Below are 26,363 nucleotides of genomic sequence, written 5' to 3'. Positions count from 1 at the left end.
TAAATAATCCGACGTATTTTTTCCACACATAATGTATAATCCCACATTATTTTTCCACACATAATGTATAGTGACATATTTGTTTTCCACACATTATGTATAATGCCACATTTCCCCCCCCCCCACACGTAGTATATAATCCGACATATTTTTTCCACACATAATGTATAGTCTGACGTATTTTTCCTCCACACTTAATGTATAGTCCCACGTATTTTTCACACAATGTATAATCCCATTTATTTTTTCCACACATAATGTATAATCCCACTTATTTTTCCCACACATAATGTATAATCCCACTTATTTTTTCCACACAATGTATAATCCCATTTATTTTTTCCACACATAATGTATAATCTCACATATTTTTTTCAACACATAATAAATAATCCGACATTTTTTCCAAACACAATGTATAATCCCACATATTTTTCCCACACATAATGTATAATCCCACATAATTTTTTCCACACACAATGTATAGTGACATATTTGTTTTCCACACATGATGTATAATCCCACTTATCTTTTTCCACACATAATGTATAGTCTGCCATATTTTTTTCACACATAATGTATAATCCCACATTATTTTTCCACACATAATGTATAGTGACATATTTGTTTTCCACACATTATGTATAATGCCACATCCCCCCCCCACACGTAGTATATAATCCGACGTATTTTTTCCACACATAATGTATAGTCTGACGTATTTTTCCTCCACACTTAACGTATAGTCCCACGTATTTTTCACACAATGTATAATCCCATTTATTTTTACCACACATAATGTATAATCCCATTTATTTTTCCCACACATAATGTATAATCCCACTTATTTTTTCCACACATAATGTATAATCCCATTTATTTTTTCCACACATAATGTATAATCCCACTTATTTTTCCCACACATAATGTATAATCCCATTTTTTTTTTCCACACATAATGTATAATCCCTTTTTTTTTTCCACACATAATGTATAGTCTCACATATTTTTTTCAACACATAATAAATAATCCGACATATTTTTTCCAAACACAATGTATAATCCCACATAATTTTTTCCACACACAATGTATAGTGACATATTTGTTTTCCACACATGATGTATAATCCCACTTATCTTTTTCCACACATAATGTATGTCTGCCATATTTTTTCCACACATAATGTAATGTCCGACATATTTTTTCCACACATAGTGTATAATCTGACTTTTTTTTTTCACACATAATGTATAGTCTGATGTATTTTTTTCAACACATAATAAATAATCCGACGTATTTTTTCCACACATAATGTATAATCCCACATTATTTTTCCACACATAATGTATAGTGACATATTTGTTTTCCACACATTATGTATAATGCCACATTTCCCCCCCCCCCCACACGTAGTATATAATCCGACATATTTTTTCCACACATAATGTATAGTCTGACGTATTTTTCCTCCACACTTAATGTATAGTCCCACGTATTTTTCACACAATGTATAATCCCATTTATTTTTTCCACACATAATGTATAATCCCACTTATTTTTCCCACACATAATGTATAATCCCACTTATTTTTTCCACACATAATGTATAATCCCATTTATTTTTTCCACACATAATGTATAATCTCACATATTTTTTTCAACACATAATAAATAATCCGACATTTTTTCCAAACACAATGTATAATCCCACATATTTTTCCCACACATAATGTATAATCCCACATAATTTTTTCCACACACAATGTATAGTGACATATTTGTTTTCCACACATGATGTATAATCCCACTTATCTTTTTCCACACATAATGTATAGTCTGCCATATTTTTTTCACACATAATGTATAATCCCACATTTTTTTCCACGCGTAGTATATAATCCCACATATTTTTTCCACACATAATGTATAGTCTGATGTATTTTTCCTCCACACTTAATGTATAATCCCACATAATTTTCACACAATGTATAATCCAACATATATTTTTCCACACATAATGTATAGTCTGAAATATTTTTTCCACACATAATGTATAGTTAAACATATTTTCCACACATAACGTGTAGTCTGAATTTTTTTTATCCCCACACACAATAAATAGTCCGAGATATTTTTTCCACACAATGTATAATCCACAATTTTTTTCCACACATAGTATATAATCTAACATATTTTTTCCACACATAATGTATACTCTGACGTATTTTTTCCCACACTTAACGTATAGTCCCACATTTTTTTCACACAATGTATAATCCCACATAATTTTTCCACAAACAATGTAGTGACATATTTGTTTTCCACACATAATGTATAATCCCATTTATTTTTTTCCGCACATAATTTATAGTCCGACATATTTTTTCCACACATAATGTAATTTTCCGACATATTTTTTCCACAGTGTATAATCTGACATTTTTTTTTCACACATAATGTATAGTCTGATGTATTTTTTTCAACACATAATAAATAATCCGACATTTTTTCCACACATAATATATAATCCCACATTATTTTTCCACACATAATGTATAATCCCACATTATTTTTCCACACATAATGTATAGTGACATATTTGTTTTCCACACATTATGTATAATGCCACATTTTTTCCCCCCCACACGTAGTATATGATCAGACATATTTTTTCCACACATAATGTATAGTCTGACGTATTTTTCCTCCACATTTAACGTATAGTCCCACGTATTTTTCACACAATGTATAATCCCACTTATTTTTTCCCACACATGATGTATAGTCTGGTGTATTTTTTCTCCACACATAATGTACAGTGTTCATATTTTTTCCACACACAATGTATAATCCGACTTTTTTCCATGCACAATGTATAATCTGACATTTTTTGCACACAATGTATAGTCTGATTTATTCCCCCACACACAATATATACCGGTAGTCTGATTTCAGACATGACTGTTTTTGTGACATGATCATACATCGTAACAAACGTTATACTGTTTGTCATATCCTAGAAACATACAGAGTACTTAATATTCAACATATGTGCCTTTTCCTTCTGCAGAGCCCCAAAGCATCATGATTGGACGAGAGGTCTTTGTGAGTTCTGATCGCCTGACTCAGTTAAAAACCAGAAAATGTTTTTAAGCGCATGTTTCTTTTAGGATGAGTGTGCGAATTTTCTCCCGCCTCCAATGGAGCTCCCCACTATGACGCCATCACCGGCCCCTCCCACTGGGGTGATGTCCACTGCTGCAGAGGCAACAAACAGGGAAGACAAAGGTATATTTGTACTGCTGGATTTATGAAACTTGTTAAAAATACTGTTTGATTTAATAGTATTTTTCTTTTTCTTGTCCTAGAAGCGCCGCCCGCCTTGGACCCCACCAGCTTCTGGAGAAGCTGCAATGTGGCAGGATGCACGCAAGCCATCTTTGTGGATTTAATCATGGAAATCAGCAACATCTCCACCAGGATCCAATCACACCAAGCCAGCCAGGAAGGTGAGCAAAGCATTCTCCACACGCAAAAAACAACTTCCGACTGGACTCACATGTCTTCTGCTGACTCTGCAGATTATGACACTGCCCTGAAAGTCATGATGGCTTCTGGGAAACTTCCACAGCTGGTGAAAAAACAGCAGAACGGTGGGTCGAAGTATTTAAGCTTGAGGTTGTTTCAAAGTGTTGCTCTGGTATTTTTTTTTTTACCTAAATTTAAAGGAACTTTGTTTGGTTTTGACAGCATTGAGGGGTAAACAAATAGAGCTGCAAAAGTCACTGGAAGCCATGCAGGAAGTGGAGTCAGCGCTGAGGAGATGACATCACATTTTATTGTCTATTGTACTCATTTTAATACCTATTTACTCTTTGTACTCTTAATTATACACAATATTAAGTGTTTTATTCCACATGATGGGAGGTAGTCATTTTGTCAGTGCGACACTTTGTAAATACAAAACTTTTTATTACATTTTCATTTAAAAAATGTTAAACTGTCACATTGGTCTACATGATTCATGATAAAGCCTCAATCAAACTTTTTTTTTTGTTGCTATTTTCTGCATCATGAAAAGACATTTTTATGTTAAAGCTTGTGAATATAAAGACTGGTCTCTGTGTTGGAATGCAAGTGTGACAGCAGTAGTGTAGATGAATGTATCAAAGTGTCCCTAAAACAAGGTTCAGGTGCAGTGTTCAAGTCACATGTCAAGACTGTAACAAACTCAATCTGTTAAGCAACTGCAAGCGCTAAAAATGATGATGAAACTCTCTTAGTGCAATCTGCTGGCCTCCAGGTGGTGCCACTAACTCTTTAAGAAAATAAAAGTGCAAAACTTTCAGTCACTTGGTCAACATTCAAATCTTTCGAACGAGTGCCCTCAATGCTGCGATCATTTATGGCTCAGTTGTTGAAGGCGCCGTAGCGACTCGCTCGACAAATGAAGTCTTTGAGCAGCTTCCCATCGATCTGCCAAAAAGAAGCCGTCTGCGTCACCTGGGTCAGGTGGTTCACGCAGAACCTGAAGCAGAAGTCCTCCAAGTCCTGAATCAAACAAAATAAAACAGGTGAGGATTAAAGATGGGTGGATGGTTACGGGGTAGAAGGAGGCCCGACCTCGGCGTCGTAGCGCACGGCGGCGGACAGCAGGGTGAAGGCGTTCTCCACCGTGATGCCTCTCTTGATGACGTGCTGGCACAGACGCTTCAGGCGGTTCTCGCAGTAGGAAGTGGCCAAGTCCAGCAGGCCGATGGCGTCCTCGGGAGGAAGCTCCACCTCGTCCGTGTACAGGAACTCCAGGAAGGAACGATACACCGGGAAGGAGAACTGATCGACCTCAATCACCTCCTTGGCATCTTCATTCCAGTGAGACTGGAACATGGAGCGGAAGTGTTCACACCTGTGTCACACAGGATGGTGATTTAATAGGGATCTCGATACATGGGTTACGATTCAATTCACTAACAATACTTTTCAAAACATTACGATTTGATGAATAACCTGTGCATGATGAAAAAATAAATAAATGTATCATGTCAGAACAATGTCATGTGTATTTTTTAAACAGGCGGTGCTTGCATTAATTAGAATACCGTATTTTTCAGACTAAGTCACAGTTTTTTTTTCATAGTTTGGCCGGGCTCCAGTGCGACTTATATATGTTTTTTCCTTCTTTATTATGCATTTTCGGCAGGTTCGACTTATACTCCGAAAAATACGGTATATCAACTTCAAGGCATTGCAATCCATAAACGTAAAGAAAAGCTAGCAGGTATTTGCTGTTTGCTCAGGTAGAAACAATTAGAGAAAATCAAACTGTGCATCAAGTAGAGGTGTTAAAAACATCACAATAACACAAGTGCAAGTTACATTTAACTACCACTAAGTGAACTAAACAGCAGCTTCCGTGTAGAAGCTGAAACACTATTTCCAATGCACTAAAAAAATACATTTGTCATCTTGTCTTCTGTAATGATTATGAACGATAGGCAACATTCCAAAAAAAAGAGCAGTTCCCCTTTAAGTGGCGTTCACTTTTGAGAATAAATTGTTGTGTTAACTTTTGTGTGATGTTCCTTATTTGTACTGTATTTTTCGGGGTATAAGTCGCACCGGCTGAAAATGCATAATAAAGAAGGGAAAAAAACATAAGTCGCACTGGAGTATAAGTCACATTTTTTGGGGAAAGGTATTTGATAAAACCCAACACCAAGAATAGACATTTGAAAGGCAATTTAAAATAAATAAAAAATAGTGAACAACAGGCTGAATAAGTGTATGTTATATGAGGCATAAATAACCAACTGAGAACGTGCCTGGTATGTTAACGTAACATATTATGGTAAGAGCCATTCAAATAACTATAACATATAGAACATGCTATACGTTTACCAAACAATTTGTCACTCCTAATCGCTAAATCCCATGAAATCTTATACGTCAAGTCTCTTACGTGAATGAGCGAAATAATATTATTTGATATTTTACGGTAATGTGTTAATAATTTCACACATAAGTCGCTCCTGAGTATAAGTCGCATGAATAAAACTGCAACTTATAGTCCGAAAAATAAGGTAATTATTACAAACAGATTTGTAATGTGTATGCAGTGGCTGCTGAAAGGAATGTGACAGCGTGTCATAATTACGACGATCAGCTGGATAAAAACATATCATGAGTCCAGAACCTTCACGGTCCAGAAGAACAGAGCCAATTAGAAACCGGTACTAAAACATACCAGTACTTGGTATACGTCCCTAATGAATAGTGTAGTAGCTGGTGTGATTACTTCTCAGAGTTGTGGCGGGAAGTCTTTCAAATCAGTTATCATTAGCATCACTGGGCTTGAGGGTCTTGATGTCATCGCAACAGGTGAGTGCTTAGATTAGTTGTGCTGCTTGGCAAACATTAAGAATGGCCATACTTTTATCCAACTGACCGTTCTTTAAAAAAAAAGAAGAAAAGAATCCAAACGTTAACCACTAGAGGTGAGGGAAATAATACATTTTTAGATGTATCGCAAATTTGACATGGCTGATTATAAAATCAATTAGTAAAGTTTAATAATCGATTTATTTATGGTAAATGATTTAATGCAGACCTTTTCTAAAATGTCTCTGACTGCAGTGAGCTACCTCACCCACAGATTCGACCAGCTTCTTTATTTTAGGGCACTTATGTTCCAGTTTTGCGGACATGTCAATTACTTTAATAAATGTAATGGAAAATAATTTCACGGTTTCTTACTGTTTTGAAAGTTGCAAGCGATAAAGTCTTATTTAGTGAGACAAAAAGAAATGTAAAAGTGCATCAATATACATAAGTTAAAGATGCATCAATAAATTATTTTTAATCCAATCATGAGGCGCCCAAAGACTCCCACTTCTATTAAAGGCCTACTGAAAGCCACTACTACCGACCACACAGTCTGATAGTTTATATATCAATGATGAAATCTTAACTTGCAACACATGCCAATACGGCAGGGTTAACTTATAAAGTGCAATTTAAAATTTCCCGCCACACTTCCGCTTGAAAACGTTTTATTATGCTGACGTATGCGTGTGTCGTCGAGAGATCCACGGAAGTGTTTGGACCATATTGGACACAATACACAGAGCTCTGTTTTCTTCGACAAAATTCCACAGTATTCTGGACATCTGTGTTGGTGAATCTTTTGCAATGGAGGCTGCAAAGAAGAACGTTGTAGGTGGGATCGGTGTATGTGGCTGGCTGTAGCAACACAACAAGGAGGACTTTGACTTGGATAGCAGACGCGCAAGCGGCGAACTCACCTTGACTTCCTACGTCTCCGGGCCGCCGACCGCATCGTCAAACGCTGGAACGCAGGTGAGCACGGGTGTTGATGAGCGGAGGAGGGCTGGCTGGCGTAGGTGGAGCGCTAATGTTTTTATCATAGCTCTGACGAGGTCCCGTTGTTAAGTTAGCGTCGTTAGCAACAGCATTGCTAGGCTTCGACAGGCGTCGAATACACATTAACCGTGTTTTTACATGTCCAGTGTTTGGTTCAGTGTCTCCTGATAGTAGTATTGTTGATCTTCTGTCTATCTTTCCGGTCAGGGATTTATTTATTTTGTTTCTATCTGCATTTGAGACAGATGCTATCACGTTAGCTCAGTAGCTAAGTATGTCACCGATGTATTGTCGTGGAGATAAAAGTCACTCTGAATGTCCATTTCGCGTGCTCGACTCTCATTTTCAAGAGGATATAGTATCTGAGGTGGTTTAAAATACAAATCCGTGATCCACAATAGAAAAAGGAGTGTGTGGAATCCAAAGAGCCAGCTTGTACCTAAGTTACGGTCAGAGCGAAAAAAGATACGTCCGGCACTGCCTCTAGTTCTTCACTCTAACGTGACTCATCCACGAATTGTTCATCCTCGCTCAAATTAATGGGGTAATCGTCACTTTCTCGCTCCTAATATCTCTCGCTCCATGTAAACAACGGGGAATTGTGAGCAGCACTACCGCTTGTGACGTCACGCTACTTCCGGTAGGGGCAAGGTTTTTTTTATCAGCGAGCAAAAGTTGCGAACTTTATCGTCGATTTTCTCTACTAAATCCTTTCATCAAAAATATGGCAATATCGCAAAATGATCAAGTATGACACATAGAATGGATCTGCTATTCCCGTTTAAATTTAAAAAAATCATTTCAGTAGGCCTTTAAAGACACTTTAGATGTAATATTTGGGGGTACATTGTCTTTAAACTCCTTCAGTGATGTCTGCCATGTTGCTCTGACATCAGTCACAAACGTACAAAACTTTCTCTACCTGATCTTGAGGATTGCTTTGTGGACGCAGATGTACTTCCCATCCACACAGAACTTGAGGTCGGCCGTCTCTGGGTTGTCGAACTCTTTCTTCAGAGACTGAGCCACCGTCAGGAAGTCATCATACTCTTTTTAAGAAGGTACACACACACACACACACACACGCACACAAGCTCAGTTAGAACAGCTTTTTTCCCCCTTTTTTTTTGTTTACCAACATTGATTTTCCAACAGCATTTTTTTCCACCGATGGGAAACAGTCCAGTTCAGATGATATAATGTACATTTTAGAGCAGTGGTTCTCAAACTTTTTTCACCAAGTGCCACCTCCGAAAAAACTTAGCTCTCCAAGTACCGCCATAGTGACCAATATTAAAAGTAGGCCTAAGTATCCATTCAAAAACGAGAGCTTTTATTTACCAAGTACAGTTTGAACAGTAACACTGTGTTTGAATATAGGAAAATAAAACACTGTACTAAGATCAGGTGATTCTTTGGCGCTCCACAAATGCAGCCTACATACTACAGTTTGAGAATCACTTTAGTTCCTAGTCTCCCAATAGTGACAACTGTCCACCAAGCAATCAACAGACTACATTGTTTATTTTTCTTCCACACCATTAAAGGACCAGTAAAGTAGAGTGAAAAACAAGTTGATTGTTTATGCTGAATTGTTTCATTGTATCCATTAAACCATATCACAGTGTTTCCCACACATTCATTTATTTGTGGCGGCCCGCCACGAAAGAATTACGTCCGCCACAAATTAAAAAAAATATTTATATTTTTCTTTTTTTTTTTGGTCCTGTCCAGCTTCTCAGGCAAATCATATAGTTGATGTAGATGCCCATATAGGCTGTTCAGATTTACTTTACAAAAGAGAAGTGAAGAATACTTCTCTTGTTGCCTTATTTGTATTTGACCACTACTGTTTTCTGTTTATTTGTTACTGACTGTGGCAGGACACCTCTGCCTCTGTTTCACTTTATGTTGCTGGTAAATAATATGGTTGTAGTAGTAGGCTAAAGTTAAATTATTTAGTATGCACTAATTAAAGGGGCAGAGCTTTAAGAGATATTTTAGCTTTTGTATTTCATAAGATATATTTTTTGGAAGAACCACAATTAATAAATATATTTCAGTGAATAACTTATTGTTCAAATCTGTATATAAATATGTACATAAAGTGTTGTAATTATATTGTAAAATGGATGGATGGATGGATGGATGGATGGACGTTTAAAACAAAACTGTTATTATTAATTAGTAAGTATACATTTTTTGAGCCTTTTTAGAGAAAATCATATCATTGTAGTAAATTATGCAAATTACCGCCACAGGTATCTTGGCAGTTTATGGGAAACACTGTATCAGGTGTAAAAAAACAAACAGATTTTTTAATGCATCGCGATTCCCTGTAATGTTTGTCTGATCTTGAATGGGATTGTGCTGAAAATCTGGCGTGGCGAAGTTGGTAGAGTGGCCCTGCCAGCAATCGGAGGGTTGCTGGTTACTGGGGTTCAATCCCCACCTTCTACCATCCTAGTCACGTCCGTTGTGTCCTTGGGCAAGACACTTCACCCTTGCTCCTGATGGCTGCTGGTTAGCGCCTTGCATGGCAGCTCCCGCCATCAGTGTGTGAATGTGTGTGTGAATGGGTGAATGTGGAAATACTGTCAAAGCGCTTTGAGTACCTTGAAGGTAGAAAAGCGCTATACAAGTATAACCCATTTATCATTTATTTATTTATTTAATTTCCCCTCGGGGATTAATAAAGTACCGTATTTTCCGCACTATAAGTCGCACCTAAAAACCTCCAATTTTCTCAAAAGCTGACAGTGCGCCTTATAATCCGGTGCGCCTTATATATGGACCAATATTGAGCCACAACAGGTCTCGCAACTACGGTAAGCAGCCGCCGACTTCATTTTGCCCCGTAGAAGAAGAAGCGCGCGGTGCATGCTGGGATATATGACTGCGCGAGGCGTGCCGTTTCATTTCCATTTGTGTGTTTATGTAAAGACCCCAAAATGGCTCCTAGTAAGAGACACCTCTGATGAAGGCTGCAGAAGCAAAATAGACGAGACTTGTCAGGTACAAAACTTTACCTTACTAGCCTATATAAATCAACCATTTATAAATACACATTAGTAGGCTAAATGAACCTCTTCAACATATTAAGAGACACGCTTACGACGCAGAGTTTAAACTCAAGGCGATCAGTCACGCAGTAGAACACGGGAATAGAGTAGCAGCGAGAGAATTTAACATTATGGGATAATGGTGTGGAAGTGGAGGAAGCAACAAGATGAAGGAATTGTCACTGAACTGCTAGACAACAGCAGCGACACTGACTCTATTAATGACGACTTTGACGAGACATGTTGGATGCCGTATTCGCCCAACTGTTTAATTCAGACACTGAAGAAGAAGAATTTGAGGGATTCGTGGATGAGGAATAACTTAATAAAGTGATCTTTACATGTTTATTTTGTGTGTTGTGTGACATTAACGTTAGAGCAACGTTGAGTTATTGATATATTGTTATTGCTCTGCACTATTTCCAGTGTTACTATATTGTGATTGCACTAACGTTTGATTTACCGTAACAGTATCACTGTTTTTTACGTGTTTATTGAACATAGTTCCCCTCCACTATGCGATATAAATGTTGCACTACATGTTATACCTTGCTGTTGTTAAAAGATAAACGAAATACCACGTCACTGACTTTACCTAGGGGAAAATAATAATAATAATAATAAAACAGCTGTGTTTGTAATCTATTATTAAAGTTTGACTGATCTATCTGACTGTTTTGTTGACATTCCCTTTAGCGCAGCTCCATCTAATGGATGCATAGCGTAACCCCAGCCTCTACTGTAGCGTCTATTCTATGCGCCTTATAATGCGGTGCGCCTTATATATGAACAAAGTTTTAAAATAGGCCATTCATTGAAGGTGCGCCTTATAGTGCGGAAAATACGATTGATTCTGATATTTGTAACGATTTGTAAACAGTTCATAAAATAGATTTTTTTTAAATGTTTTTTTTTGTTTTTGTTTTTTTATGGGTCCTGTCCAGCCACTCAGGCAAATCATTTTATTGATGCAGATGTACACTAGAAAAGAGAAGTGTTGGATACTTCTCTTGTTGCCTTATTTGTTTTTGACTGTATTCACTGTTTGGGTAGAATGTTATTAAAGAAAAACAGTTTTCTTTTGAGTAATATAAAAAGTCATCAGAGCTGTTTATCTAGTTTATGGAGGAATGTAGTTAATCATAGAACTGACATCCTATGTTATTAAAAAAAAAAAAAGTATTAATTTTGAATTGAGATTCGTTTTGACTCGAAAATTGGTTCTAAATCGAATCGTGTGGTGCCTAAAGATTCGCAAAATATCCGTCTAAACATCACGAAACGCCACAATTTCAGACAGCCATTTTAAATATTCCGCGCCGAATGTCTTTGGCAACAATACTCCATTTACATATCGTGACCTGAGTATTAACGATAAGAGTTATAACGCAGACAAAGGCATTGATAACAGCTTATGCTGCAAAGTTGTTTTACATTATAAATCATGGCTCTCATCACGATATTAAAAGGATTTAGCCATGAATCTAGAAGCTGTTCATCTGTGACATTCAATGTATACAAGACAATTGAGACAAGACAGTGTCTGTAGGCAGCAACTTTTCCTTTTAACGCTTCGTGTGGATTATGATTGGCTTGCTCAATATCCCTCAAAATGGCTGTGGAATCTCATTGGGATTGATTCTATTTTGATCATCAAATCAGATACATATGATAATAGCTTGTGTTTCCACTCTACTGGTACTTTAATGTACGAGTCGGTACCAAAGTAGAAGGTTGCCAAAACGTGGAACTAAGGATTGATATATTTTGAAAATGTAGACAATGAAGATTCTAAACTCCTGTTTCCATGCCAGTGTTGAACAACAGAATAATACTAGCGGTCGGTCAAGTGTAATCTGGGTGTCATTCGCTCATTCATTTTATTTTTTTAATTTTAAGTTTAAAAAATTTGTTTTTTTTAATTTTTGTTTCGAGACCTAAAACAAAAACAATTTTATTTGGACAAATTCGACAACGTGCATGCAAATAACTCAAAAATAGTTTCTCATTTGGTAACTCTATCCTGTAGCTACGCCCCCCGGGTAATATACTTAAGATATTGTGCCCTGTGTTTATAATCTTTCACATTAAAAATATACCTTCTTGCTGGCTACTAATACCTACTCTAGTACAGAGGTTCTCACATTTGTTTCACCAAGTAGCACCTCAGAAAACACTTGGCTATCCAGGTAACCACCATGATGACCAACATTATAGTAGGCCTAAATATTAATTCAAAACAAGGCAGATATTTTATTTAACAAGTAAATATAATATGTTGGGCTGCTGTAACATTACACACAGTTTGAACAGTAACACTGTGTTTGAATATTTAATAAAGTGATTGTTTGGCATTACACAGTTTGAGAATCACTGCTCGAGAACTACAACTGGTTCGGAACTAAGAGCATGGAAGAGGCCAGCGTTCAACCGATTTGTTTTTAATTGCATTTTTTTGAGATTTCATTATAAAAAACACAGAAGTGATATTTTGACAAGGAAATTAATGTTTAAACAAGCGGATTTCTGTGTTTTTGCCGAAATTTCACATGCCTGTAAATAATCAATATTTGGACATTTGTCCACGATTGATTAATGAATTTAAAAATGTATCGTTTCCCAGCCCTAAACTTCCCTGATGGTTACAGTCGAGTGCCGCACAACATTTTGACTGCCATGCTTATTTTGGACGTATTAGAGACGCTGACGTGGTCTTTGCATCTCTGTCTGGACTGGAGCCTGCAGTGCCTCAGACTGGGAGTCTCTGCAGAGAGTGGTGATGACGGCGGAAAAGACCATCAGGACTCCTCGTCCTCCTATCCGGGAGATCACAAAAAGCCGCTGCCTGACCAGGGCTCAGAAAATCTGTAGAGACTCCTCCCACCCCCACCAAGGACTGTTTTCACTGCTGGACTCTAGAAAGAGGTTCTGCAGCCTCCGTAACAGAACCTCCAGGTTCTGTAACAGCTTCTTCCCTCAGGTCGTAAGACTCTTTTATTGCATCATAATAATCCTTTCAACTCCCCCCAAAAACGGATTAACTCGCTGGAATATAAAGACAATATAACATACATCCATAAACGTGGATGCATATGCAAAATTGCAATATATTTATCTGTACAGTAATCTATTTATTTATATCTGCACCTTATTGCTCTTTTATCCTGCACTACAACGAGCTAATGCAACGACATTTCGTTCTTATCTGTACTGTAAAGTTCAAATTGGAATGACAATAAAAGGAAGTCTAAGTCTTACCCATGGACAGAGGCCTCCACATCACAGAGGGCATGGCGAAGCAGGCGAAGACGTCGTCGGTGCAGGTGAAGTGTGTGAGGTGGGGCACTAGTATGGACTGACCCCTGCACTGCCCCCACATGTACACCTGGCCGGTCTGGGTCTTGGCGGCCGACGTGTGTGTGGAGTGGCAGGCGGCCACCTCCACGATCCTGCCCGAGAAACCAAGTTAAGCATCAGCGGTGACTCGTTGATGAGAGGAAGAGTGCAGGAACTTGCCGGGACCTTTCTTTGTCGGCCATGATCTCGATCGGGCTGAGCTGGTTGCTCTTGTTCCCAGTGCCCAGCTGTCCGTACGTGTTGGCGCCCCAGGCGTACACGAAGCCTTCGTCGGTCAGAGCCAAAGAATGTGCATAACCACACACGATCTGCAGGTGAAAGTGACATGACACCTGTGACACCTGTGCCATGTCGCCACAGAAAAATGGCTGTAGTCACCTGTTGCACACACAGACCCATCAGACCAATCAGTTGACACGGAGTCAGCTGGTTTCCGTTATTTCCTAGTCCCAGCTGTCCATTGCCGTTGTAACCCCAACCGAACACCTGTTGACAAAATGTCAGAGTGACTGTTTTCCAAGGTTTGAACAGCGAGAAGAATGACGCCCATCACCTCTCCGTTGTCCACCACTGCCATGGATGAAGTCTGTCCACAGACAATGCTGACGGCTATCTTGTTCTGGAGGAGGCTGGAGACTCGGCGTGGGTGAGGCTGGTTGGCGGTGGAACCGGAACCTACTTGACCGCAGTTGTTGTAACCCCACGCGTACACCTAGCAGGCAGATGCACGAACAGGAAGGAGTGAGTAAGAACTGTCCTAAAACATGTACACTACTGTTCAAAAGTTTGGGGTCACATTGAAATGTCTTTATTTTTGAAGGAAAAGCACTGTACTTTTCAATGAAGATAACTTTAAACTAGTCTTAACTTTAAAGAAATACACTCTATACATTGCTAATGTGGTAAATGACTATTCTAGCTGCAAATGTCTGGTTTTTGGTGCAATATCTACATAGGTGTATAGAGGCCCATTTCCAGCAACTATCACTCCAGTGTTCTAATGGTACAATGTGTTTGCTCATTGGCTCAGAAGGCTAATTGATGATTGGAAAACCCTTGTGCAATCATGTTCACACATCTTAAAACAGTTTAGCTCGTTACAGAAGCTACAAAACTGACCTTCCTTTGAGCAGATTGAGTTTCTGGAGCATCACATTTGTGAGGTCAATTAAACGCTCAAAATGGCCAGAAAAAAAAGAGAACTTTCATCTGAAACTCGACAGTCTATTCTTGTTCTTAGAAATGAAGGCTATTCCACAAAATTGTTTGGGTGACCCCAAACTTTTGAACAGTTGTGTACATCTACGTAAGTAAGCTAACAAAGACTCTTAATTTGGCTCCTGATGTATGCAGTAACATATTTTGTCATTTCTCATTCTATTATTTTGTCAAAATTATGAGGAACAAGCAGTCAAAAATGGATGAGTTATTAATCTACCTGTTCATTTACTGTTAATATCTGGTTATTTTCTGTTTTAACATGTTCCATCAACACTTCTGTTAAAATGTAATAAGCACTTATTTTGTTGTTTGGATACTTTACATAAGTTTTGGGTGGTACTACAAATTTGGCTTTGGAGTCGATACCAAGCAGTTACAGGGTAATACATTAGTCATAATTGTCCTATGTCCAGAGACATATTACTTGGGTTTATAAACAATAAAAATTAAATATTTGGTGTTATCAAAAAATATTGATGTAATCATTGTATTATCGACTATATACGGCTCTTGCACCTAATATCATTACAGTCAATATTTGAATAGAGCCACCCATTTGTTTACATTCAGGAGCGCTAGCTTGTCGACAGTGGTTATGTCGTGAAGCATGTTTAGCTGTTCCTCGTCCAGCAGGGATGATATTTGTAAGAGAGACAGTTTTTTGTTGCCTTGGGGGTGATGATTAGTTATTTAGAAGTAGTTAAAACACTGTGGACGGACTTGAGCAGCTTTAAAACACCGCTTTCAGAGTCCCCATTGCTGTTAGTTTTGTGGCCAAAATACAGCTATTGTCCTTCTTCTGTCTACACACTGCTTCTGCTTGCAAGTGCGGAGTGTATTGACTTGCGACATGCGCCTGTGCTCATATTACAAACAATGTCACCACAGCGCGCTATCATGTCCATGAAAAAAATGTATCTGTATTTTTCAAAGGCATTATAGTACCTTTTTTAATTCATCAGTACCGCAGTACTTTGGTACTGGTCAATACTGGTCAATCCTTACTAACAGGATCAGAATTTAGTCTATTTTTCTATTTATAACATATTCCTACTAAAACTACACTATTTATATCATATTCTATTCAAATGATTATGTAGATAATATCCTTCTTGTCAGACTCATTGGTCGAAATCTGGGACCTCGGGTACTAGATTTTGCGCCACCTCATGTGTGCTGGTATGACAACAAAGTTCATAGAATCTTATATGTCTCATGCATGTGTATCCAATGCAGTGACCCACTAGGAGGCTATATTATATTTATATTAGAACAGGAAGTAACAGTGCTTACCTCTCCAGTGTTGGTGAGAGCCATGGAGTGGTGGGAACCACAAGCCACCTGAGTGACCTTCTTATTGAGCAAGTTGGCTGACACGAGCACCGGCGCCACCCCTTGGTTGGTGTTCCCATTGCCCAGCTGGCAGTAGCCATTGTGTCCCCAGGCGAATAGTTCTCCGTCTGAATCACCGGAATATTCATTAAAAGTCATGTGATGGAACTTTTGTGTTTGTTTGGCAGTCATACCCTCAGTGACCAGCAGGATGTGCGGACCGCTGCCGTAGCTCATGTTGACCACCTTCTTGCCGCTTAGGAAGTCCAGCTTCTTTGGGACGATGGTGCTCTTGCAGTCTCCAGTGCCCAGGCAGTTACTGCAGTTGAGCCCAAAAACATACACCTGCAGGGCAAGGTTAATACATGAGGACATGGCCAACAAATATTCCTTTTAATTAAAAGGGGAACTGCACTTTTTTTTTGGAATGTTGCCTATTGTTCATAATCAATCGATCAATGTTTATTTATATAGCCACTTTGATCAAAATCATTATGAGAGACCAGAACACATGTCTTTTTCCTTTAGGATTTTAAAGATGATAAAAAAATGCTTGCAAGATTCGGCTAATGGGAGTCACAGTTGTAGCCTTCAAAGCCCTCTAAAACAACTTCAAAACCTTCCATCAACGTTTTATATACACACACTGCAAATCTATTTATGATGTAGTAACAGACACATTCGTAACAATATGTAATATGTACAATAATTACTGTATTTTGATCATTTTAATCATTGCCGGAACTAGTTCTCAGGCGCCTTTATTTCCGTTTACATAGCAGCGCCCTTCCGACTTCTGGCAACAACGTGTGTCCTACTTACGTAAACAAGGCGTGTGTGTGTTCTAATCATGACACACTTGGTAACAAACAAAGACCACTATTTTGGGAAAAATGAGGATTAACACCATTATCTCTTTTAAACTAAATATACGGAGGATGAACTGCTGCTTATAGAAGCAAGCACGAAGAAGAGGCTGAAACGTTGGAGTAGACGGAAGCCGAGAGAGTGCGACACTGTCACGCTGCAAATCTGGATCTTTTGAGCCAAGCTATGCCGAATTAATGGAGAGCACAAATCAACTGTAAACGTCCCCGGCCAGCTGTCCATCGAGTGAGTCACTATACAGTTGATCATGATACATCCAAGACATCACTGTACACTACTGTACATACGCTACCTGGCTCGCTGTATGAAATGTGGGCTAATACTTAACAGACACTGTAATATGATTGTTCATGTTTTTCAGTCAGTACAGATTTGTGTCTTATCACATTGTGTTGTGTAAGGCTGCAGCTAACGATTATTTTTCTATTGATTAATCTATAGATTATTTTTTTCGATTAATCGGTTAATCTATAGATTATTTTTCGATTAATCTATAGATTATTTTTCCTTTTACAGATTATTTTTTTTATTCAAAATGAAGATGAAAAAATAAATGTAGGCCAGTTTTTTCAAAAGACATGGCTTTTATTTACACAAAAAAAAGAAGTATGGCCACTCAGTCAACATTGACAACAACATGACTAAATATTCTGTAACAATGTAAACATTTAAAACTTTTAACATTTAACAAAATTAAAAGTAGTTTATTTGCTTTTTTATGTGCAAATATAAAAGTCAACATCCAGTGCAAATCTTAATATTCTGCAATAGTATAAGCATTTCAAAAGTAAAAGTATTGCTTATTTTGCTTTAAAATGTGCAAAAATAAAGATAAACATCCAATACAAAAAAGTGCCAATCTAAATATTCTGGAGCACTGTAAACATTAAGTATTGCTTTTAAAATGTGAAAAATAAACATCCAGTCCAACACAGTACACAATAACCAATTCTACTCATTCCAGTGAGTGTCTAACAGTTGTAATGAAGAAAGGTTAGCATGTGTACATGCTCTGGTTCTTTTCTTGTTTACAATATTCCCAGCAGCTGAAAATAAGCGCTCAGAAGGGGTCGATGTGGCTGGAACTGAGAGCTAATTAGCCTTCACCTCAAGCCAGGACTGCAAGTGAGCTGAGCTGCAGTTTAAGTTTCTAGAAGGTCAACGGGCTCATAGTGATGTTACTAGTAGTTGACTGGGAGGTGTTTGTTATCATTTGGGAAGAGTCCGCTGCCTGATGCTCACCTGCTAAACACCTATCTGCTCCACGCTGAAGCGCTGACTACATGCGCTCTGAATACGCACTGCTGATTGGCTGCTAACGCTCTGAATACGCACTGCTGATTGGCTGATAATGCTTTGTGTGTACCAATCAGATGGTTGTGTGGGTGGGACAATGATGCGTACTGAGACAGAAGCAGAAGGAGCAAAGCAGCTTGTTAACACTTTAGCTTTAGCTTAGAAACTCGTTCGGTACACCCCCGTACCGAACCGAAAGCCCCGTACCGAAACGGTTCAATACAAAACACGTACCGTTACACCCCTAGCAGATACAAATGACACATTCATGTTTTTGTGTAATGAAGACAACGTATACTCGCGCGGACGATTGACTAGTTGATGGTTTTCTTTTCAAATGTTCGTTCATAGCCGTTGTGCTGCTATGATAGGCCATTTCCGCTCGACACAGTGTGCATACAACATTATTAGGCCGTGTATTGAAATACTCCCACACTTTTGACAACTTTTGGCATGCTTTTTCCCCCTCGCTCGCACCGCTCGCATTGTCTGCTTTGATCGTCTGCTTTGCGCTTCGCCATGACGGTAGTGTGACGTAAATATGCGACGCGTCGACGCACAAAAACGGCGTTGACGTATTTACGTAACCGATGACGTCGACTATGCCGACGCGTCGTTTCAGCCTTAGTGTTGTGCAATACAAACTCAAAACGTGTTTCGTGTTGACGTAGAAGCTAGCTTGATCTCTTTCCTTGGTTAGCTTTTACGGCTAATACCGTAGCACGCCGATGTTTTAGTACGCTAGAAAAAGAGTTCCTCAGGGTTTGCTCTTACAATAAGAATGTCGCTACAGCTTGGTTATTATACAGGTTATTGAACATAAATGAAGTATAGTTGACATGTCTTTATGCATTTTTAAAGTGATTTAGAGGTAGAATTGATCGCTCCTATTAGCTGCATTGCTCGCCACCAAGAACAAGCCGATTTTTTCATGTTAGAAAGAGGGGGGAAAAAAACCCTTTTGCCTTCTTGTCCCTCATGATTGTGAACGATAGGCAAAATTCCCAAAAAAGTGCAGTTCCGCTTTAACTGCAGACTTTCCTATTGTTGCTTGTTTATCTACAACAGCAAATAACTGCCAGCGTCTATGATTAGATTGAAAACATTTCAAATAACTCCACAACATGGCAGTATCTGCATTTGAGGTGTCAGGAGCGGTCAGCACCCAACACCTTGCTCTACCTCTGCACGCACTTCCCCTAGATTTCCAATATGGAATGGGGCCGATATGACGTCATTATATATTTGCATAACCGGAGTTAACGCATATATTTTCTTTAAAAAGGCTTAAAAATGTTATACATTGGAAAAAAAATCTGTGTTACATAAATTTAATTTGTTCTCACATAAAACAACTCATTTTTAAGGTGTGGCGGCTTTTACTGTATTTCAATCAATTACATGTAGAGGAAACCCTGGATGGCGAGAAACTTGGGTTTACAATGTACTCATCAGTGGTATTAATGCTGCCTGAGCAGTTTGCTCCTTGGTGCTATTACAACAGGGGTGTCAAAGACAAGGCCCACGAATGAATTATTTATGGCCCCCGGGTTGATATTTGATTAGTATTAGAACCGGCACTCCATCAGTGTTGAGCTTGGAATTTTCAAAATGGGGTCACAGGGACCCCATCAAGTGATAAAAATGGGATCTCACAGTACATTTTTGGGGTCCCATTTTTTTGTAACCATTTTGAAAACAAATGATAAATGTATGCATTATCCTGTTATATCCATCCATCCATTTTCTACCGCTTGTCCCTTTTTTGGACATTCTATATTGTGTTTTAAAAAAAGGTTGTCAAAAACGTAACTTAATTCATTAAAAAAAATAATACAAAAGAAAACCCATTTTTATGCATTGTAAATCTGTTCAGTTATAACAATTCATTCACTGTCTTCTTTCCTTCATGGATCTAAACATTACTGCTGCCCGTATTTTTTTCTGTATTTTTATTGTAATATTTCCAGAATGTGTCTGTTCTATTTCTGGCCAAAGTAAGACAAAGAAAACAATCTGAAGCTGTCTCCATTTTTTAGTTTTAATGCCATGATTTTAATAGTCCGGCCCGCGTGTGCACAGATTTTCCACCATGTGGCCCCTTAGCTAAAATGAGTTTGACACCCCTGTATTACAACATTGGTTCTGTTGTTGCAGTATTTACAATATACTTGTTGATAAATGACTATGTACCGTATTTTTGTGAGTATAAGTCGCACCGGAGTATAAGTCGCACCTGACGAAAATACATAATAAAGAAGTAAAAAAACATATATAAGTCGCACTGGAGTATAAGTCGCATTTTTGGGGGAAATTTATTTGATAAAACCCAACACCAAGAATAGACATTTGAAAGGCAATTTAAAATAAATAAAGAATAGTGAACAACAGGCTGAATAAGTGTACGTTATATGACACATAAATAACCAACTGAGAACGTGCCTGGTATGTTAACGTAACATATTATGATAAGAGTCATTCAAATAACTATAACATATACAACATGCTATATGTTTACCAAACTATCTGTCACTCCTAATCGCTAAAGTCCATGAAATCTTATACGTCTAGTCCGGGGGTCGGCAACCCGCGGCTCTAGAGCCGCATGCGGCTCTTTAGCGCCGCCCTAGTGGCTCTCTGGAGATTTTTCAAAAATGTATGAAGAATGGAAAAAGATGAGGGGAAAAAAAAACGATTTTTTTGTTTTAGTATGGTTTCTGTAGGAGGACAAACATGACACAAACCTCCCTAATTGTTATAAAACACACTGTTTATATTAAACATGCTTCACTGATTCGAGTATTTGGCGAGCGCCGTTTTGTCCTACTAATTTTGGCGGTCCTTGAACTCACCTTAGTTTGTTTCCATGTATAACTTTCTCCGACTTTCTAGGACGTGTTTTATGCCACTTCTTTTTCCGTCTCATTTTGTCCACCACACTTTTAACGTCGTGCATGAGTGCACAAAGGTGAGTTTTGATGTTATTGACTTGTGTGGAGTGCTAATCAGACATATTTGGTCACTGCATGACTGCAAGCTAATCGATGCTAACATGCTATTTAGGCTAGCGATATGTACATATTGCATCATTATGCCTCATTTGTAGCTATATTTGAGGTCATTTAGTTTCCTTTAAGTCCTCTTAATTAAATTTATATCCAATGACACATGTAATATGGCTTTTAATTTTTTGCGGCTCCAGACAGATTTGTTTTTGTATTTTTGGTCCAATATGGCTCTTTCAACATTTTGGGTTGCCGACCCCTGGTCTAGTCTCTTACGTGAATGAGATAAATAATATTATTTGATATTTTACGGTAATGTGTTAATAATTTCACACATAAGTCGCTCCTGAGTATAAGTCGCACCCCCGACCAAACTATGAAAAAAACTGCGACTTATAGTCCGAAAAATACGGTAGTCAATAAGGTACTATTCTTTCCACGTTCTCATGCAGTCCAAATCCTTAAACAAGTTAAACATTCAATGAAAATGACATAAACAACTGTCTTTCTCTTTGCACCTTAGCAAAGTACACCCCTCGGCTATCATTCTAACACTAATGGTATTTTTATTTACTACCTTTTATAATTAATGTTGCAAGTTATTCTGCTACTTTGTTACCTCATCGTCCCTGGTGATGTAGATGGCCTCGTTGGCGGACGCTCCAAACACAAACGCTTTCCATACAGAGGTCAACTCCTGGGGCGCCATCAAGCTGAAGAGGGGCCATTTGGTGACGTCCACCATTTTAAGTTCTTACGAGCTGGCGGTGGGAGAGAAAGAGAGTGGGACGACGGGCAGACAGACCCTCAAAACCAAGTCAAGTGGCAGTGGAGGTAGTGAAGGCTGCCGGTGCTGCGACATGAACTTGTGTAAATTTTAACATTAAACAAGCTTCACACACACGCACAAAACACCAGATTAGTACAAACAAAAGTGCCTGCCGACCTCGTGACCTCGCTAAAGAGATTAGCATTTTGGATCATGTGGCTTAGCAGAACAATCTGGACAAGTATGAGCAAAACAAATTGAGTCACTTTTAGATTTTGCTCCGGAATTCTTCGCTCCATTGTAAACTCCAGCTTTACAGATGCCATGCCTGCTTTGTAGTAGGGGTGTAACAATGATTTGATAGAATTCAAGGATGATACCATTTTTTTCCAGCAATACGATCCGAAACGATTCAAGTCAGGTAAAATAATTTAGTAACTTTTTAGCAAAATAAATTCAAGCAGTGGGACTGTGAGATCAATTCTGGATACTGGACACTGCAAGTGAAATTTCCTATATCCCGGTTATTTCTTGTAAGGGAATTAGGTATAAATTATTTATGGGTACAAACAAGCAAGTAAACAAAAATTAATGGCCAATGCATTCACATCTTATTTGAAAAAAGGGCAACCAACACTTTAGGTCAGGGGTGTCAAATTCCTTTTAGATCGAGGCCACATGGAAAAAAATCCGGATTGGTAAAATCACGGCACAATAACTTAAAAATAAAGACAACATCAGATTGTTTTCTTTGTTTGGAAATAGAACAAGCACATTCTGAATCTGTACAAATCATAATGTTGTTGGGTTTTTTTTTACACTTACTTGTAAATCTATCTTTATTTGTCTTTATTTATATTTTCTGAATAAATTATGTGATAATGTTCATCAGTCAACTCATTGGTGTTGATTTTCAATCTATCAAGATACAAAAATAATATCAAAATCAAATTACAGGATGTTATTTATGTAGTTTGCTCATTTTCATCGACTGGTGCATTAACATCCTGTGGTTTATTTTTTTTTACATGTGCAGCATCATCTCCAAAGATACAAAGAATTGCTACTGCGACATCTAGTGGACACATTTAGAACAGCAGTTTTTATCATTCAAAAATTTCGGCTCATTTTTATACTTAGCAAACTCAAACCGCGGGCCGGATAAAACCTGTTTGCGGGCCTGATCGTACGTTTGACACCCCTGCTTTAGGTTGACTTAACAAGAGGAAACCTTTTCTGCTCACATTTTCAACATTCAACAAATGTTCCATAAAAGTACAGTAACCAACAAGTAGCAGGTAAACTTACCTGCTAATATTAATCTAAAAAAAAAAATGCAACCAATACCTGTTTAGGTTGAACTAACAGTAGGTTTACCTGCCACTTTTAGTGTTTTTTTTTGACAGAGAAAATACAAATACAAAATAAAATAATATAAAAACTTAAGTGCAACCAAATCTTTTCAGGTTAAATGAGCAGTGGTTGGACCTGCTACTACCTTCATTTGAATAAATAACTACGAAAGCAGAGAAAAGTCACAACAAATGCAAACGCCACAACAAAACGGCGTCGCACCATTGGAAGAGTGGCCGTGCCAGCAACCTGAGGGTTCCTGGTTCGATTCCCAGCTTCGACCAACCTAGTCACGTCCGTTGTGTCCTTGAGCAAGACACTTCAACCTTGCTCCTGATGGGTGGTGGTTAGGGCCTTGCATGGCAGCTCCCGCCATCAGTGTGTGAATGTGTGTGTGAATGGGTGAATGTGGAAATAGTGTCAAAGCGCTTTGAGTACCTTGAAAGTAGAAAAGCGCTATACAAGTATAACCTGTTTAAAATAAATTAAAACCATAACACAAAAACTATTAGCCAAAACACGACAATGCAAAGACGGGAACGGAAGTGACGGCGGACAAGTTTTGGCCACTCCCCAGCTTCCTGAGACAGAAAGTTGAAAACGGTGTAATAAACGAAGTAGGAAAAATAAGTCAAGTGTGACCACTTTTTCAGTCATAAGTAACTTTTTTTTAATGCATTTGTTCTGACCTTTCTCAGCCACCATAGCTATCCACTATCATTGTTTTGGCAACTGAGGGTGATAACGCCACAGACGAGTGGACAGAATTGAGTAACGTTTAACGTTAAATAGTGTTAAACTTCATATAAAGTCGGCTGTTCTTAAACCCAATGTTTTCCTTTTTCTACTATCGGTAAAATTGGCCTATTTCATTTTAAAACGAAGTTGGATCGATATTGGGCGGTATAGCTCGGGTGGTAGAGTGGCCGTGCCAGCAATTTGAGGGTTCCAGGTTTGATCCCTGCTTCTGCCAACCTAGTCACTACCATTGTGTCCTTGGGCAAGACACTTTACCCACCTGCTCCCAGTGCCACCCACACTGGTTTAAAAATGTAACTTAGATATTGGGTTTCACAATGTAAAGTGCTTTGAGTCACTAGAGAAAAGCATTATATAAATATAATTCAATTCAATTCAATATTCAATGCCCATCTTCCCAAGAGCAAACTTGCCAAGCACAGATCAATGTGCCAGTAGTAGAATCGCAGGAATATAAATCGATATATCGATTAATCGTTACACCCTCACTTTGAAGGCTAGGCACATTGCTATTAGGTTCATAATAATCGGGGTGGATTTCTCTGGTTAAAGTGTTCATTTCTTTTAGTTATTGATTAGAGCACGATATTTATCAGACGGCGGGCAACTCATTTGGGGAAATTTGGTACAGTGCAATGTAGCTGACATTTTGATGGCTTAAATAACAGCTAGTCTGCATTAAACATTTATCAGGAGCATTTAACCGTTCTAAATTACGTCATCGTCGCGTTGACGCTTACCGGAAGCAGGCTCGGTAGCTAGCTAGAAAATAGCTAGTAGCTCCAAAGAGAGGACGTACATTCTGCTTCTACGGGTTATAAAAACAACGTTTTACACGTCTATACGGTTGGCACATTATAATAAGAGTTGGCTGACAAATGGCGGCCACTGTTACATAACAAACATGGGACAATGGCCTTAAAACAACAATGTGGCACCGAGTACTTGCTGGAAAGTGGCGGCTAAGCTAGTTCGCGAACTAGCTTGAAATAGTATTTTTGACGCGTTTTGGCCATACTCACCGCTCTTAATTGTTGAGGGTCAATTGTCGCTGCTCAGGTCAACCTGCCATATTCACCGGGATTCAACAATATGTCATGTTGACGCCGCGGAAAAGAAAGTTAACATCGCTATCTTCATTAAGCACCGCTCAGGAGGCGGAAGTGACGTAACTCGAGATGTGACGTTCAAGAACGAATCGAAAATAACACGCTGCTCTTTGAAGTGACCGATGGGCGCCGACTCGCCAAGCGTACGCACGCACCAGATAGCGCAGTACAATTTTGTATTTACATCTTTATTATGTCCTCAACTCTATATGTACCTTTTTAATCCATTTTTTTCTTACTTATTGTTTTTTTGTGGAGTTAAAATGTTTTTACGTGAGGGGAAAGCTTAATATAGTGATGTCACTATCAAACAAAGCACCAAATAATGAAATGATTACAATGAAAACATAAAATATATATATATAGTGAATATTAAAAAAAAAAAAATCCCAGTAATATAGTAATTTTGTTGGAAATTATAATTATACTGATCCACGTCTAAATATTTTACTTACACCGTTGATTGTTTTCACAATCTATAATAATGAGCCAGTCTTTTGAACAGCTTATCGTAAAGAACGAATCCTGAACATCCGCTTGTCTGGAAAAAAAATTGCTGCTTCATAAAGAAAATGCAACCAGTTGCGCAATCTGATAGTAAAAAAAAAGTAACAGAATTTTCAGAAAAAAATTGAAACAAATCCTGGAACAAGTGTTTTCTTGCAGTTTATAAATATGAGCATGTCAAAATACTTACTGTTGACATTCTGTTCGTCACCATACAGCTCTTTAGCGCCGTCCTAGTGGCTCCATGGAGCTTTTTTTTAAAAAAGATTGCAAATGGAAAAAGATGGGGGGAAATATATTTTTTTGTTTTAGTATGTTTTTTGT

General features: G+C 38.3%; 1 protein-coding gene across 3 annotated transcripts; it reads right to left on the bottom strand.

Moving 5' to 3' along the window:
• Window positions 1–3,804: 3,804 nt before the first annotated feature.
• On the bottom strand, window positions 3,805–25,619 carry rcbtb1 (regulator of chromosome condensation (RCC1) and BTB (POZ) domain containing protein 1). Of its 3 annotated transcripts, none has more exons than XM_062069756.1 (11): window positions 25,446–25,618; window positions 22,162–22,303; window positions 16,548–16,698; window positions 16,315–16,481; window positions 14,354–14,512; window positions 14,179–14,286; window positions 13,960–14,108; window positions 13,702–13,892; window positions 8,304–8,430; window positions 4,625–4,907; window positions 3,805–4,552 (listed from the first exon to the last, which is right to left on the bottom strand). In XM_062069756.1, exons 2-11 carry the CDS (start codon window positions 22,285–22,287, stop codon window positions 4,412–4,414), a joined length of 1,602 nt encoding a protein of 533 aa, XP_061925740.1. In that variant the 5' UTR covers window positions 22,288–22,303; window positions 25,446–25,618; the 3' UTR covers window positions 3,805–4,411. The 3 variants fall into 3 exon arrangements, with proteins under 3 accessions (XP_061925740.1, XP_061925741.1, XP_061925742.1); XM_062069757.1 differs by having other exon boundaries at window positions 3,810–4,552; window positions 13,966–14,108; XM_062069758.1 differs by having other exon boundaries at window positions 4,405–4,907; window positions 25,446–25,619.
• Between the last annotated feature and the right edge of the window lie 744 nt (window positions 25,620–26,363).

This window comes from Entelurus aequoreus, linkage group LG14, assembly GCF_033978785.1.
Source record: "Entelurus aequoreus isolate RoL-2023_Sb linkage group LG14, RoL_Eaeq_v1.1, whole genome shotgun sequence".
In the NCBI taxonomy this organism is placed as follows: Eukaryota; Metazoa; Chordata; class Actinopteri; order Syngnathiformes; family Syngnathidae; genus Entelurus; species Entelurus aequoreus.
Note: the sequence above shows the minus strand (reverse complement) of the source record. Positions and strands in the feature narration are given on the sequence as shown.